Source organism: Muscardinus avellanarius (genome assembly GCF_963383645.1).
Source record: "Muscardinus avellanarius genome assembly, chromosome: 6".
Taxonomy (NCBI): Eukaryota; Metazoa; Chordata; class Mammalia; order Rodentia; family Gliridae; genus Muscardinus; species Muscardinus avellanarius.
In genome coordinates this window covers 138499838-138516664 of record NC_137791.1, presented here as the reverse complement: position 1 = coordinate 138516664, position 16827 = coordinate 138499838, and the positions used below count along the sequence as shown (strand labels likewise).

General features: G+C 45.6%; 1 protein-coding gene across 1 annotated transcript in view; it reads left to right on the top strand.

Annotated features, from left to right (window-relative positions):
- FAM193A (family with sequence similarity 193 member A) overlaps nucleotides 1–16827 on the top strand; it is a gene marked incomplete at both ends in the record, with an annotated part of 169111 nt that overhangs the window by 47771 nt on the left and 104513 nt on the right. Inside the window, one exon of the mRNA XM_080697594.1 lies at nucleotides 10528–10770. Within this exon, the coding sequence (XP_080553720.1) occupies nucleotides 10528–10770 (243 nt within the window). The remainder of the gene's footprint in view (nucleotides 1–10527; nucleotides 10771–16827) is intronic.

Here is a 16827-nt window from a genome sequence, read left to right as displayed (position 1 = left end):
TTCTATACCTAAAGTAACCCAGAGAAAGGAAATAGTAACAAAAATGATTACCATAAAAGAAAAAATCAAAATATTGAAATCAGAAGCAAATTATTTTAAGAATAACCAAATAGATAAACCTCAAGGCAAGCCAACGACTTGAATAGACGCTGTGTCACAGAAGAGGTGGGCCTGAATCCTCAGGGAGGTGAACCACATTCATAAAGTGGCTACCACTGAAACAGCTGAGCACATTGATGAGAAGGAAGAGTAACTAGAACTTGCTCTTTGGGAGAAGGTTGGTAGTTGCTTAAAAGTTAGTCTTATATCTACCATGTGACCTGGCTATTGTAGCCTTTGTATTTATGCAAGAGGAACAGAAGCTTATATCTACAATGAAGATTTGTACATGAATGTTTGTAACAGCTGTTTCTTCTTTTTTTTTTTTTTTTTTTTTTTTTTGGTGGTACTGGGGGTGGAACCTAGAGGCTTTCTACTTCTGGGCTACACTCCCAGACCTATTTTATATTTTATTTATTTATTTATTTTAATTTTTATTGGTGTACTGTATTCATACATCATAGTGGGATACAAACTTTTGTAGACATACATGCACACATCGCCCAGTCAGCCCCCACCCGATCCCCACCCCATTTCCTCCCCATCCCTCCTTCCCATGCTTGGCTTAGTGGTTGACATCTAGTATTATAGCAATTTATCCAAAATTAAAAATGATAATCTCACATAACAGTTTCATTTGTCTGATACCAAGCTTTTGATAACTTAAAGATAACATTTCAATATTTTTTTTTGCTTTCTTTCTTACCAGAGAATATTTTTTTTCTATTTTTTAGGTGAAACTATCATATATTTATATATTTATTTTTCAGAAAAAAAATCTATCCTAATATAGAATATGGACTCTAGATACCCAAAACGATCTCAAAAAAGAACAAAGCTAGAAGATATATATTTTCTGACTTCAAACCATATAAAGCTACAATAATTGAAACAGTGTAGTACTGTTCTAAAGGCAGATATATAAACCATTGGAGTTAAATAAAAGCCTAGAGATAAATTCTTTCATATATTGTCAAGTTATTTTTGACAAGGTTTCCACGAACATTTGGTGGGGGAAATAATTATCTTTTAACTAAATATTGTTGAAAAATAATAATTACATGGAAAAGAATAAAATTGGACCCTTACCTAACACCATATACAAATATTAACTCAAAATAGATAAAAGACTTAAATATAAATCTTAAGACTATAAACTTTTAGAAGAAAATCTGGGTCATAAAACCTCACAACATTGAAATTGGCAGTGATTTCTTGGATATGATTTCAATGGCACAGGCAACAAAAGAGTATACAAACTCCCTAAAAAATAAAAAAATATTGTATATCCAAAGACAATGTAAACAGAGTTAAAAGTAACTGATAGAATGGGATAAAATATTTCCAAATGCTATATCTGAAGCTATATTAATATTCCAACTAGAAATCCTAAAAATTAGCAACAATAAAAGCAAACAATACAATTTAGAGATAGGTAAAAGACTAACATAAATAATGAATCTCCACAGATAACCAATCTTAGTTGTCTGTTGGATGGAAAATCTTGTTTCTTTGGTTCTGGTGTGTGTTACCTAATTCTTCTTTGAGTCTCTTTGAGTATTTTCTCTAGTGCTGGTTTTGAAGACATAAATTCCTTCATTTTCTGTTTGTCGTGGAAGCTTCTTATTTCCCCATCTAATTTGATAGAAAGTTTTGCTGGGTAGGAAATTTTTGGCTGGAAGTTGTTTTCTTTCAGAGTTTGGAATATGTGACTCCAAGCCCTTCTGGCTCTCATGACTTGGTTTGGGAAGTCTGGAGTGATTCTAATTGGTTTGCCTCTGAATGTCACTTGGCCCTTTGTTTTTGTTGCCTTTAAGATTCTCTGCTTGGCTTCCACATTGGTCATTTTGACAATTATGTGGCGTGGGGATCCTCTTCTCCGATCCTGTCTAAAGGGAGTTCTATAAGTTTCCTGGACCTGTGTATCGACCTCTTGCTCTATGTTTGGAAAATTTTCTGCTATTACTTCCTTGAAGAGATTGTTGATCCCTTTGGTTTTACCTTCTTTTCCCTCCTCTATTCCAATTATTCTTAGGTTAGCTCTCTTAAAATGGGCCCATATTTCTTCAATGTCAGATTCCTGCTGTCGGATATTTTTTTCTAGATTAGAAACTATGCGTTCATTTTTGGAATGATCATCTTCTAAGAGCGAGATTCTATTCTCCATGTGGTCTAGTCTGTTGTTTGTACTTTGAATTGAGGCCTTTACTTCATTAATTGCATCCTTTATCTCTTTTTGACTCTCTCTGAATTCTTTTCGAAACACCTCTATTATTTCTACAGTTATTTTCCTGATTTGATCTTCTAGAAATATCTGAATTTCTGTTTTATCGGGTTCTGATGTTGTGGGGTTGTGGGTATTCATTGCCCCATTGTTATTTCTCTTTCCCATGATTTCGGAAGTTTGTGCCTTCTCTGGGTTCTTCCCTTGGGTCACTATGACTTCACTTAAGGTGCTCTGGATCTCGAGTCTGTGGTATCTCAGACCCCACTACTCCTTTACTGGGTTGTATCACAGAGTTTCATACCCAGGGAGTCGATAGAGGCTGCTTTAGACTATGGGGGATGCCAGATTGGGCGTTCTCCTATGGTGTACTATCTCTGCCATCACCACTCCCCCACTGGGTCAAGTCCCTGGGAGTGCCGTACTGGGATTTCTCCTCTGGGGCCCACAATTTGACTCACTGTTGTTGAATACGCAGATCGAGCTGTAGTGGACTCAGTGAATTTGCTGCTGCTGCCTCAAGTGGCAATATGGCGCCGCTGCCACACCCTCGGCCGTGAGGCTGGAGTATTTGTTCTCTGTTTTTGAGCTCCGCTCTGAGTCCCTGCAGCATGTGCTAAGCTCAGCCACTGGGAGCTTTAGATGATCCCTGCGCCGAAAAATCCCGCCCGGCTGTTCCGCAGCGGCTCACCTCGGCTCGCTGTAGCCGTCCGGTGAACTCGCTGCTGCGGCCAGCAGTAAGGCACTGCTGCTGCGTCCTCGGGCGTGAGGCCGGTGTATCTTCTCTGTGGCTCTGAGCTTTGTTCTGAGTCCCCTTCCTCTCTGGAGCCTGGTGATTTTTTTTTGTTTCTCTGGTGATGGTGTTTTCTGGCTATGAAAGGCGCTGATTTTGTGGTAATGGAGATTAGTTGTTAGCGGGGCTCTTAAGCCCCGCTTTTCTCAGTCGCCATCTTCCTGGAAGTCTCTATTTTATATTTTATTTGGAAACAGGGTCTCTTAAGCCAGCTGAGACTGGCTTCGAACCTGCGCGATCCTCCTGTCTCAGCCTCCCAAGTGCGGAGATGACAAGCGTGCTCCACCTCCAAACCAGAAGCAACCCAAATGTTCATCAGTAGGAGAATGGATAAACAAATGGTACTCAACAGTAAAAAGGAAGAGACTCCTGATGCATGCATGAGAATCATCTCAAAATAATGAGGCTGAGCCAGATATAGTGGCACATGCTATAATCCCAACTGCTTGGGAAGCTGAGGCAGGAAGGTTGTGAGTTTGAAGCCAGCCTGGACACCTTAGATCTTAACTCTAAATAAAAAGGTCTGGCCCGCTGGGCGTGGTGGAGCAAGCTTTTTAGCCCAGTACTTGGGAGGCTGAGACAGAAAGAGGGAAGGTTTGCAGCCAGCTTTAGCAACTTAGGCCCTCTGCAATTTAGCAAGACCCTGTTTCCAAATAAATTAGAGTTCGGGCTGTAGTAAGAGACGTGTGTCTGGGAATGTAGCTCAGTGGTAGAGTGCTCTGCCTAGCATCTTTAAAGTCCCAGGTTCAGTCCCCAGTACCACAGAAAAAAAGTGGCTTTGAAAAAAACTGGACAGGGCATCTACTCTATGGTAGTCTAGTCGTGGGAGTGCTTAGGTATGACCCTGGGAATGATTGCGTCATCTGTAGTGGGTGCCTGCGCATAGGCTGGGGTGGGAGGAGAAGAGAGGGAAAGAGTGCAGGAAGCTTGCATCATGGAAGTGTTCTGTGTGTGTGGGGGGGGGTACTAGGGGTGGAACCCAGGGGCTTTCTACCTCCGGGCTATACTCCCAGACCCATTTTATATTTTATTTGGAAACAGGGTCTCACTAAGTTGCTGAGAGCCTCACCAAGTAGCTGAGGCTGGCTTCAAACCTGTGCGATCCTCCTGTCTCAGCCTCCCAAGTGTGGGGATTACAAGCGTGCGCCACCACGCCCGGCTCTGGAAGTTTTCTTTTTAAAAAATTTTTGTGGCACTTGGAATTGAGCCCAGGGGCATTTTACTTCCAAGCTACACCCCAGCCCTATTTTATTTTTATTTTGAAACAAGGTCTCTCTAAGTTGATGAGAGTCTTACTACTTGCTGAGGCTGTCTTCAAACCTGCAATCCTCCTGTCTTAGCCTTTATTGTATTTATTACACAACAGTACAGCTGTTAAGTATTTTTATCAGTGGAATTCGTATAGTTCAGTGGAATGGAAATCAATGAAATTCATACCCACACCCCACTTTTTTTTTTTTTTTTTTGGCGGTACTGGGGTTCCTGGAAGCCCTTCTACCTCCGGGCTACACTCCCAGACCTATTTTTACATTTTTATTTGGAAACAGGGTCTCCTAAGCCAGCACGCGTGGCTGGCTTCGAACCTGCGGGATCCTCCTGTCTCTGCCTCCCAATCGCGGGGATTACAAGCGTGCGCCACCACGCCCGGCCACACCCCACATTTAAGCAGTTAGGAGAGTAGCCAGCCAGGTGGAAGGTCAGTGGCATTCGGTGAATTACAGACAGCATCAGTTGTGTGTGCTCATGTGTGTTGTAACCTGCTACTTCTGAAAAGGTGTGGAGAGTAGCATTTCCACCTTTGCAAGAACTGTCTTCATCTGGGAGAATAGAGCCTAGCATGGAAAAGTTCTGGTCTGTTTGGTTTTATAGTGCTAGGGATTGAACCTGGGGGCGTTCTACCTCTGACCTCTACCCAGAGCCCTGTTTGACTTTTTATTTGGGAAAAGGGGCTTACTAGGTTGCAGAGGCTGGGTCTGAACCCTGTCCTCCTGTCTCAGCCTCCCAAATACTGGGATTACAGGCATTATGCCACCTATTCCTGGCTTGTTTTGTTTTGAGGTGGCGGTCTTGTTAATCTCCAAATCCTAGGCTAAGCAGTTGCCTATCCTCAGCCTCCCAAGTATTGGCACTACAGGTTTTGTACCAGCATGCCTTGCCATCATCAGAAAAAAAGTGTTTTTTTATTTTTTATTTTTCATTCCAGACTTGAATCCAGAGGCTTTCTACCTCGAGCTATATTCCCAGACCTATTTTATTTAGAAACAGGTTCTCATTGAATTGCTGAGAACCTCATCAAGTAGCTGAGGCTGGCTTCCAACCTGTGCGATCCTCCTGCCTCAGCCTCCGAAGCGCAGGGATTACAAGCTTGTGCCACCAGCTGGGCATGGTGGCGCACGCTTGTAATCCCCGCGCTTGGTTGGCTGAGACAGGAGGATCAAAGCCAGCCCCAGCTACTTAGTGAGGCTCTCAGCAACGTATTGAGACCCTGTTTCCAAATATAATATAAAATAGGTCTGGGAGTATAGCCCAGAGGTAGAAAGCCTCTGGGTTCAACCCCAAGTACCACCAAAAGAAAAAAAAATTCCGTGCCACCACTCCTGGCTTACCCTTTCTTAATGGATCATCTCATCTTGGTTCATGGCTTTAGATAGCATGTGTATTGGTGATGCCAATTATATATCTAATTGCAGCCTATCCCCCGAGTGTCCTCGTTATGCAAAACAAATAAAACTACATATTGGATGCTTTTGCACGTCTCTCTTCATGTAGGTAGCATCCAAAGCCTTTGTTTCTTGCCACTGGTCCAGCCTCCCCTCTTCCTACAGCATCTCTTTTGCTGCCCTGATCATTCCCCGGGGGTTGGGGGTTAAACCCATTCTTCTGGGCTCCTGGAAGACCCCCTGTCGATCTCCCTTAGCCGCACCGCTCTTCTCCATGGCTTCCACTGAGCCTAAGCTGCCATCATCCTCCTGCAGCAGACCTGCCTACAGGAGCGTTCCTTCCGTCATTGCTCCTCTAGGATTGCATGTAGCAAAACTTCTTTTTCAGATGGAAATTGACTCAATCTCACTCCACACTTTTCTCAACTTTTTTTTTTGTTTTTGGTGGTACTGGGGCTCCTGGAAGCCCTTCTACCTCCGGGCTACACTCCCAGACCTATTTTATATTTATATGGAAACAGGGTCCCTTGAGCCAGCCGTGGTTGGCTTCGACCCTGTGCGATCCTCCTGTCTCCGCCTCCCAAGCACGGGGATTACAAGCGTGAGCTACCTCGCCCAGCACAACTTTTTGTTTTTGATTTGGTGGTACTGGGGATGGAACTCAAGGGCATTCCCCCTACAGTCTATACAGGCTACTCTTATCTGCCTCCCCTCTTTGTGGTACTGGGGATTGAATCGAGGGGCATTCTGCCTCCAAACTATACCTCCAGCCCTATTTTATTTTTATTTTGAAACATGGTCTCACTAAGTTGTGAGTGCTTCATTAAATTGCTGAGGCCAGCCCTTTTAATTTTTGCTTTGAAACAGGATCTCACTAGGTTACTGAGTCATGCTGAATTTCTGAGGCTGGTCCTGAACCTGTGATCCTCCTGTCTTAGCCTCCAAATACTGGGATTACAGGTATGTGCCTCTACCATCCTCGGCTAACTTTTTTTTTGTGGGTTTGGAGATGGAACCCAGGAACATTTGACCTTTGAGCTACACCCCAGCCCTATATTTTATTCTTTATTTTGAAACAGGGTCTCACTAAGTTGTGAGAGCTTCGTTAAATTGCTAAGGCTGTCTGCGAATCGCAATCCTCCAGTCTCAGCCTCCTGAATGCTGGGATTACGAGCGTGCACCACCACGCCTGGCTAACTTTGTTTTTTTAATAGACATTTCCCTATGGCTTTGTATGAGTTCACTTGTTTGAAATCCCTTTTGGACAAGAGCAAGACCTCTGTGTTCTTTGTACTGCACCCTGGCGCCTGTTGTAAAAGGCCCGATGGAGATTCCAGATGCTTGTAGACGTGTCTTCGTCGGCCCAGGAATGTGCCACTACTGGTCTAGAGCCCTTGACAGTGTCCTGACTCTCCCCCCACACTTCATGCCTAGTCCCCAGCCCAGCAGCCGCTCTCCTTACCGGCACCTGGATTGCACCTCTGCTGCCAGTCCCCTTCCCGTCCCTCCCCTCTCCAGGCACACCCTCATGCTGGTCCTCGCTCCCTGCTACCTCTCCGTCTCCTCTCTAGCGTGTGCACCTTACCAGCCACCTGGCTATGCGGCGGCCTTTGGACTTGCTCTGCACAGCGCTCTTCCTCGTGTTCTTCTCAGGCTGCTTCCTCAAGGAGGTCCTTGCTGCGGCCTGAATCAGAGGTGCTGTGCCCAGCACCAGTCCTCTCTTCTGCTTTCATGTTTCCTCCTGATCAGCTATCTCTACATAATGATGTCTATTTTTACAAATTGTTTATCATTTTGTCTTTGGTGAGGATGTTAACTCCTCAAGGGCAGATTTTTGTCTACTCACTTGTGTCCCAGTGCCCAAGCAGCGAGAGGCTCCCAGTAAGTACAGGTTGAGCAACCCAATCCAAAAATTCTGAAATCCAGAATGCTCCAGAATCCGAAACTTTTTGAATGTTGACGTGATACTAAATTTTCTACACATAGCCTCATGTAATACGCCACAATCAAAACACAGGTGGACTTGAGAATGTTATATAAAATTACCTTTAGTTTATGTCTACAAAGTGTTTCAAGCAAATTTCTTATACACACATTTTGGGACTTATCCCCAAGATTTCTTACACATATACCAATTTTTTAATTTTAATTGGTTCTGGGGATGGAACCCAGAGGCTTTCTATCACCTTCGTGCTATACTTTCAGACCTGGTTCCTCTTTTATTTGGAAACAGGATTTCACTAAGTTGCTGAGCTGAGGCTGGCTTTGGACCTGTGTGACCCTCCTGTCTTAGCCTCCCAAGTACTGGGCTTACAAGTGCGTGCCTCCACTCCCGGCCACAAATATTTCAGAATCTGAAAACTGAAGCACGTTTGGACCCAAGCACTTTAGATAATCAACCTGTGCTAAATGAGCAAAAACCGTGTGGGTGCAGAACGAGGCGTCTGAGGGCTGTTCTGGCTCTCACGTTAATGATTCCAGGCCTGAGACTTTGATAACCACAGATCCCAGGTTGTGTGTCTGTGGTGCAAGGGCAGCTCATGAGTTCTGGTGTTGTGTGGCTCTTCTGTTGGTGATGGAGGGATGTTTTCTAGGATTAGGAAGAGAGGTGGTTTTATAAAGGGTTAAATCAGTGTGAGTTTTGAAAGTATTGAAATTTACAGACTTCTCAAATCTTTGGTACAAAAAAAGGCATCTGCGCTTCTGTATTGTGTGGTCCAATGTCTGAGCCCTGCTAGGACACCACTGTTCTCTCCCCTCGTGCCCCAGGCACTCAATGGCGTCTGAGCCAGGTCTATTTAAACCCACAGAACTTTGGTGTGTGGAAGTGTATATGAAAGTCTTTCACGTGGAGAGGTGCAGTTCATTCGCTCTTCGTTCAGCCTGGGCGGGGGGCACTTGGGAGCCCTCAGCCATTGGGCCAGTTGTGCCAGTTCACACTTCAGTTGAGCATGGGGACAGACCGGACGGCCATGGCTGAGGGCGAGCTGAAGAGCTAGCTGGCTCTGGAGGCACCTCTGGGTGGAGCAGGGGGCTCTGCCAGAAACCACAGTAGCCTTCCTGTGTGAGTCCTGTTCTCCTTCCACCTAATGTGCTGCTCCAGGGGAGCCCCAGATGGCAGGACAGACCCAGGGGCATTCTGCTGTGTGATGGCCCGCCCAGCCCTGCCGCCCACCGCCCCGAAGCTCTGGCACCTCCTCAGGACCTGCAGGTGCCCTCATCAGGAGCAGAGCAGTGCCGTGTTAAAATATGGGATCCTGCCTTCTGGCCTTGGGACTTTAAGCCCATTTCCAAACCTGGCTCTGTGTGTGTGTGTGTGTGTGTGTGTGTGTGTGTGTGTGTGTGTGTGTGTTTCTAGGACAAACTTTTCTGATAGGGTGGTTGGTAAACTTTGGAGAGAATCCAGGGTAATATTTTGCCTGTTACTCAAGTCTCCATCCCCACCCTCATCCACAGTTTGGGACCTGTTTGAAAAAGCTACCATTGGAGCTGGGCGTGGTGGCACACGCTTGTAATCCCCGCGCTTGGGAGGCTGAGACAGGAGGATCGCGCAGGTTCAAAACCAGCCTCAGCTACTTAGTGAGGCTCTCAGCAACTTAGACCCTGTTTCCAAATAAAATATAAAAAATGGGTCTGGGAGTATAGCCTGGAGGTAGAAAGCCCCTGGGTTCCACCCCCAGTACCACAAAAAAAAAAGAAAAGAAAAGAAAAGAAAAAAGGAGGAGGAGGAGGAGGAGATTAAGAAACAGGAGCCAGGTTTGGTGGCACAAACCTGTAATCCTAGTACTTGGCAGGCTGAAACAGGAGGATCATCACAGGTCTGAGGATAGAGTCTTAGCAGTGTAGCCGGACTCTCAACAACCTAGTGAGACCCTGTTTCAAAACAAAAAATAAAAAGGGCTGAGGGTGTAGCTTAGAGGTAGAATGTCCCTGGGTTCAATCCCCAGCACCACAAAAACAAAACAGAAGGAAATTAGGAAACTGGCTCTATGGTCAGCATTATAGTTGAGGAAGAGGGAAGAGACTGGGTCTTGGCTGTACTGCTGCCATCAGCCCCTGGACTCGAGGCCAGGGGCAGCCCATCTCAGAGAGTCTCCAGTCAGAATCTACCTCGGCATGAAGCCCTGCGTGCAGACGCCTCGCAGTAGAGCGTCGAGCCTGGAGATGGAAAACAGTTCTGGTGCTTTCTCATGGTCTAAAAATCAAATCCCCTTGGGGATGTAATGTAGAAGTCCAGGTGAAATTGGGTATATAATCCCCAGTACTTCAGAGACTGGGGCAGGAGGAGGATCACGGGTTCGAGCACAGCTGCAGCAAGTAGTGGGACTCTCTTGAACCTAGTGAGATCTTGTTTCAAATAAAAATAATAAGAGCAGGGTGTGGTGGTGCACACTCATAATCCCACTCCTTGGGAGACTGAGACATGAGGATCACAGGTTTGTGGCCACCCTCAGCTGCTTAGTGCGACCCTGTTTCGAAACAGTGAATAAAATATAGGGCTGGGGGTGTAACTCAGAGGTGCAGTGTCCCTGGATTTAACCCTCAGTACCCCCCCTCCCCAAAAAAAAGGTCTAGGTGCAAGGGTTAAGTGGAAAATGTTCTAACTCCTAATAAGATTATAGAAACACATGTGCATTTTATTATATATTTATACACACACACACACACACACACACACACACACATATATAATCAATCTTGGCTTTGTGAATCAGGTTTTAAAACAGAATTTTTTTTTTTTTCTGTTCCAGACTCCTTTTAGTTTTGGCATGAATCATAGGACACCACCCTACCCTGCTGGGGATTACTGTCTTCTGTGCAGAAGTGAACGGAAAGACTCTTCATTCTTAGAGAGTGGAGTTAAGACTGCAAGTAAACTGGCCCTTTCCATGGCTCCCAAGGGCAACAGCGTTCTGCACCTGCCCCTGTGGGTATGCCCAGACTGCCGCAGGACCGTGGAGAAGGAGGAGAGGCGAGGCGGCCTCGACCAGCCGGTGAGTGGCTGCCAGCCAGGGAACGGGACGGGCGGGAGCTCCTGTGTCCTGTGGGCTGCCGGCTGACTGGCAATAAAAGGAGAGGGTGCGTCTGTTCCCAGGGGCTCTCCTTTCTGCCTCAGGACACCCCTTCTAGCCTTCTCTGGCCACACACGCAGCAGGTGGAGGGCATCTGTCTTCCTTTCTGGGACACAGTCAGTGAACTCCCCTACCTGTTTTGTGGCTGATGTTGGTTTTCTTAGTCTGGGCTCAGAACTTCTTTGGTGAAGCAGTTTTATGAAAAGCTAGCCGGCCTTTCATGTGCTTAGTTCCAGACAGTTCCATGTACTGATAATTTACTTGCAGTTCTTTCTAGAATGCAGTTCTCCAGCCTGGCCTCCTCCTTGCCTCACCTTAATGGAGGCCCCGAGGGTGGGGTCAGGGTCCCTGACTAGATTGAGTCGGAGTGGGCCCTTGCTCTAAACAGACTTTCAGACCCACTGTCTAGTCCAGAGCTGACTTTTGCAGCCACGTGTGGCCGCACACACAGCTTTTGCTCTTTGCTTTCTGCTTGCAATCAGATGTGTCTGAGCTGTGTCTTCTCTCCTGATCCTTTGCTGTGTGTGGTCAACAACGGCAGCAACCACTGCCCATCTGTGTTCTAATCTGGGCTGCTGGCAGTCTGTGGGGCCTCTGCCTTCGCAGGTCTCCAGCCCTGGCCCTTGCCTGCTTCCCTGCACGCAGCCACCCAGTAGGACTCCTTGAAGGCAGCATGGGTTCCAGTGCCAGCTGTGGTAGGCACGCTGATTATTAAACTAGAGCCAGTTTCCCTTACTCCTTTAATGGAATATAAACTCCACGAAGGCAGCTCTTTCGTGGCCTGACAGATTAATTGCTCAACATTTTTGTACTAGTGAGTAAGCAAGTGAAGGCACAAAAGTGACTAGTCAAGAGGGCTGCGAAGTTGGCTGGGGTTTTCTTCCCCTCAGATCGTCTTGCCTTCATCATTATTGTTTGTCATGTGATAATTTTCTGTGTCAACTTAAAGTGCTTCACCCTCCGCCCCTTTTCTGGTTGTTTTTGGTTTTTGGTTCTTTTTTTTGTTTGTTTGTTTGTTTGTTTTTTGTTTGTTTTTTGCTTTTGCAGTGCTGGGGTTGGAACCCAGGGCCTTGCACACTCTAGGCAAGCATTCTACCTATCACTGAGCTATGCCTCCAGTGTGTGTGTGTGTGTGTGTGTGTGTGTGTGTGTGTGTGTGTGTGTGACTGAAGATGGAACCCAGGGGCATTCTATCTGAACTATACCCACAGACCTATTTTATGCTTTTATTTTATTTTATTTTATTTTATTATTGTTATTATTATTTTTTGGTGGTACTGGGGTTCCTGGAAACCCTTCTACCTCGGGCTATACTCGCAGACCTATTTTTATACTTTTTTATTTGCAAACAGGGTCTCTTAAGCCAGCGTGCGCGGCTGGCTTCGAACCTGCACAATCCTCCTGTCTCCACCTCCCAGATGCAGGTATTACAGGCGTGCGCCACCACGCCCGGCATATGCTTTTATTTTAACACAGGGTCTCACTAAGTTGCAGAGGGCCTAAACTGCTGAGGCTGAACCTTCAATCTCCTTGTCTCAGCCTCTCAAGTACTGGGATGACAAGCATGCACCACTATACTCAGCCTTTTCTCCATTTTTAAATGGAAAACGATATAGTAGTACTGATATTAACTTGTTTCCTATTCACTTCCAGTAGCGTGCGCGTCTTTTCGTAGACTGAAGCATTGTGCTGTGCATGTGTGCCTGTGTCTGTGTCCTCCATCTCAGCCTCATGTGTACTGTGTTAACAGGTGTGAGCCACTGTGCCTGGCTCACGTTTTAAAATAAAAACTAGCCGGGCGTGGTGGCGCATGCTTGTATTCCACATGCTTGGGAGGCGGAGACAGGAGGACTGTGCAGGTTTGTAGCCCAGAGATAGAAGGGTTCCATCCCTAGTACCACACAAAAAAAGGAAAGAAAACAATTTTATTTTTTATTTTATTTTTTTGGTGGTATTAGGGGTGGAACCCAGAGGCTTTCTACCTCTGGGCTATACTTCCAGACCTTTTTTATATTTTATTTGGAAACAGGGTCTCGCTAAGTTGCTGAAAGCCTCACTAAGTAGCTGAGGCTGGCTTCAAACCTGTGCGATCCTCCTGTCTCTGCCTCCCAAGCGCGGGGATTACAAGCGTGCGCCACCATGCCCGGCAAAAGAAAGAAAACAATTTTAAAAAACAAAAATAAAATGCTGGGCATGGTGGCGCACGCTTGTAATCCCCGCACTTGGGAGGCAGAGACAGGAGGATCACACAGGTTTGGAGTCAGCCTCGCTGGCTTAAGAGACCCTGTTTCCAAATAAAAAGTATAAAAAAGGTCTGGGAGTGTAGCCCGGAGGTAGAAGGGCTTCCAGGAACCCCAGTACCACCAAAAAAATAAAAACAAACAAACAAAAAACCACAAAAAAACAAAAAAAAGCCGGGCATGGTGGCGCATACTTATAATCCTAGCATTGGGGAGGCTGAGACTGGAGGATTGCGGTTTGCGGACAGCCTCAGCTACTTTGTGAATTAGTGAGATCCTGTTTCCAAATAAAGGATAAAAAATAGGGCTAGGGGTGTAGCTTGGAGGTAGAATGACCCTGGTTCCATCCCCAGTACTGCCAAAAAAAAAAAAAAAAAAAAAAAAAAAAGCCCACAAAACCCAAAAATAATTTAATGAGTAAAGTGATAGTTTTTGTGTTTCTGGCAGATTTCTTTAATGCCTAGATAACAGGTGAAATCAGGGTTCTCCTATATGCTTCTGTGTTCAGTCTCATGATATGTTGTTTTAATTGAAGTAAATGAGGACATAATGGATTTTTCAGATAATTGTGAATATTCTTCTTAATGCTCTACCAAATCCTAAGAATACTTTCTTCTTTCCCTCCTTTCACCCCTCCCCAAGCCTGCCCATAATGGGGCTTGAACGGGGTGGGGGCACGCGCTAGGTTTTACCATTGGGCTGCATCTCCACCCCACCTTTACTTTGGGTGATGCTGAGGATTGAACCCAGGGACATTTTACCTCTGAGCTACATCCCCAGCTCTTGTTTTTGTTTCGAGACAGGGTCTAACTCAGTTGCCTGGTTATTGGCCTTGCATCCAAGATCCCTGCCTTTGCTTCCGGGTCGCTGGGATTACAGGCATGTGCCCCATGGGAAGTGACAGCTTGTTGATGGTTAGTTGCAGTGACCTCTTCTCCCTCTGTTAGATCAAGATCTTTTGGTCTTTCTTGCCCTCTGAATGAACCTCTTACCCACACATAGTTTTGTAACGTGACTTGACAGTCATTTGCAAAAAGCTTTGCCTGGTTGGCCTTATCTTCCTGGTGTGGACCCCTTTCACTCTTCAGCCTGCCCATAGGGGCAATGCAAGGTTTCCCAAGTTTAGTCTTTGCTAAAAAAAAAAAAAAGTTATGATGTGTGAAAAGCTCCCATTGGCTGCAAATAGTGCCAGCTGTTTTTCTTGAAGTGACAGGCTTATTTCGTTTATTTTGGGAAAATATCTTAACAGATATCCAAGTCCAGATCACCTCATTTGGTCTGCCACTCATCCTCTCAAGGGGACTGGTACTTCTTGGGCAGAGCCCTGGGCCTCCTCCAGGCAGCGCCCTGGGAGTGCTGCCCTGCTCACCACTCCTCTTTCACCTCAGAGTCCTCAGAGGTTGAGGTGTAATGCCAACAATGGCTTCCACTCTCTCAGGGGCCTTCTTGCGTGGCACTCCTGAGTGTATGCCCGTGAAGAGTACAGCAGCCACAGTGCCGGGCACTGGCGTTCGCAGCGTTGCTTTGGCCAGTGGTGCAAACTTCAGCACAGAGAGAAAGCAGAGAACAGCTTGGCATGAATATGAGGACCGTTCTGACTAGTGGACCTGCCAGGGGAGCGCCGGCAGCTTAGACTCCGCGGCCCACGCTCTCAGAAGTGCTGTTCTGTTGGCTTGTCTGGACTGTTGGCTTGTGGGATTCCTTGTATATATGGGATGTGTGTAAGTATGTATTTATATGTAGTCAGATATATACTACATTCTTTACTGATTGTGTATGCATTAGAAAGGTCATCTGCCAGGTCTGGGAGTTTAGCCCAGAGGTAGAAGGGCTTCCAGGAACCCCAGTACCACCAAAAAAAAAAGGTAGAAAGGTCATCTGCCTCTTAAATTTTCACTGGTATTTATGATGTCTTTTTATGAATGAATTTATTTTTAATCTAATCAGAATTTTTCCTGTTACTGCTTTCTTTAGTTCTATTTATTTATAAGTCTTTCTTATTATGAGATCATAAGAGATCATAAATATATATTTTTGGTATATCTCCTTTGTTTTTGGTACAGTGGCTTGAACCTTTACTCCTTCTGATTTTGAAACAGATTTCACTAAGTTGCCGAGTCTGGCCTGTAAATTGTGATCCTTCTTTCTCAGCCTGCCAAGTACTGGAATTATAGGCATGTACTGCCATACCCAGCTCTTTTCTTTTTGGATACTAGGGATTGAGCCTGGGGGCATTCTACCTCTGAGTTACACCACCAACCTCTTTTTTTTTTTTTTTTTTTTTGGTGGTACTGGGGTTCCTGGAATCCCACGGGCTACACTCCCAGACCTATTTTTTAACCTTTACATTTGGAAACAGAGTCTCTTAAGCCAGCGAGACTGGCTTCTTCAAACCAGCGCGATCCTCCTGTTTCCACCTCCCAAGCGGGGGGATTACAAGCGTGCGCCACCACGCTCAGCCTATACCATCTACCTCTTTAAATTTTTTATTTTGAAATAGTCTTGCTAAGTTGCCAAGGGTCTCACTAAGTTACTGATGCTGGCCTTGAACCTGTAATCCTCCTGTCTCCTGTCTCTGTGTCCCAAGTACCGAAATTACAGGTGTGTGCCCCTGTGCCTGGCTAGTATGTATTGCCTTCTATCAAAAGAAGTATAGAATGAAGCCGGGCGTGGTGGCGCACGCTTGTAATCCCCGCGCTTGGGAGGCAGAGACAGGAGGATCGCGCAGGTTCGAAGTCAGCCGCGCGCGCTGGCTTAGGAGACCCTGTTTCCAAATAAAAATGTAATAATAGGTCTGGAAGTGTAGCCCGGAGGTAGAAGGGCTTCCAGGAACCCCAGTACCACCAAAACAAACAAACAAACAAACAAACAAACAAACAAACAAAAAGAAGTGTAGAATGAAGCACAAATGCACACCACTTAGGAATTCCAAGTTCTTACTCACCACGTTTCAAACACTAAAAAGAAATAGGTGATATTATACTTTCTACTTCCATATCTCTGCATGTCCCTTCAGCATGTGACCAGTATAAGATGTTAATGTTTTCTTTTCTTTTCTTTTCTTTTCTTTTTTTTTTTTTAATTTGTGGTACTGGAAATGGAACCCAGGGGCATTCTGCCTCTGAACTACACCCCAGCCCTATTTTTTATTCTTTATTTTGAAACAGGGTCTCACTGAGTTGTAAAGGGCCTCACTAAGGAGCTGAGGCTGTCCTTGAACCATGATCCTCCTGTCTCAGTTTCCTGAATGCTAGGATTATAAGCATGCACCACCGTGCCTGGCTATGTTTTAATGTTTTCTTTCTTTCTTTCTTTCTCTTTCTTTCTTTCTTTCTTTCTTTCTTTCTTTCTTTCTTTCTTTCTTTCTGGCGAGTCTGGGGATGGAACCCAGGGGCATTTGACCTCTAAGCTACACCCCCAGCCCTATTTTTTTTATTCTTTATTTTGAAACAGGGTCTCACTAAGTTGCAGAGGGCCTCACCAACTAACTGAGGCTGTCCACAAACTGTGATCCTCTGGTCTCAGCCTTCTAAATGCTGGGATGACAGTGTGTGCCACCATGCCGGCTGGGAGTCTGTGTGTGCTCTGTCCCATGCCCATATCACTTTGGGCCACCCACATTTTAAGGGCTCAGTAATGACCTGTGACTGGAGCTGCCACACTGGCAGAAGGCTCTGTACTTGTATTGTTTTGCTCCTCATATTAAACCTACAGCCTACCTGGAATTGAGAGTAAATTC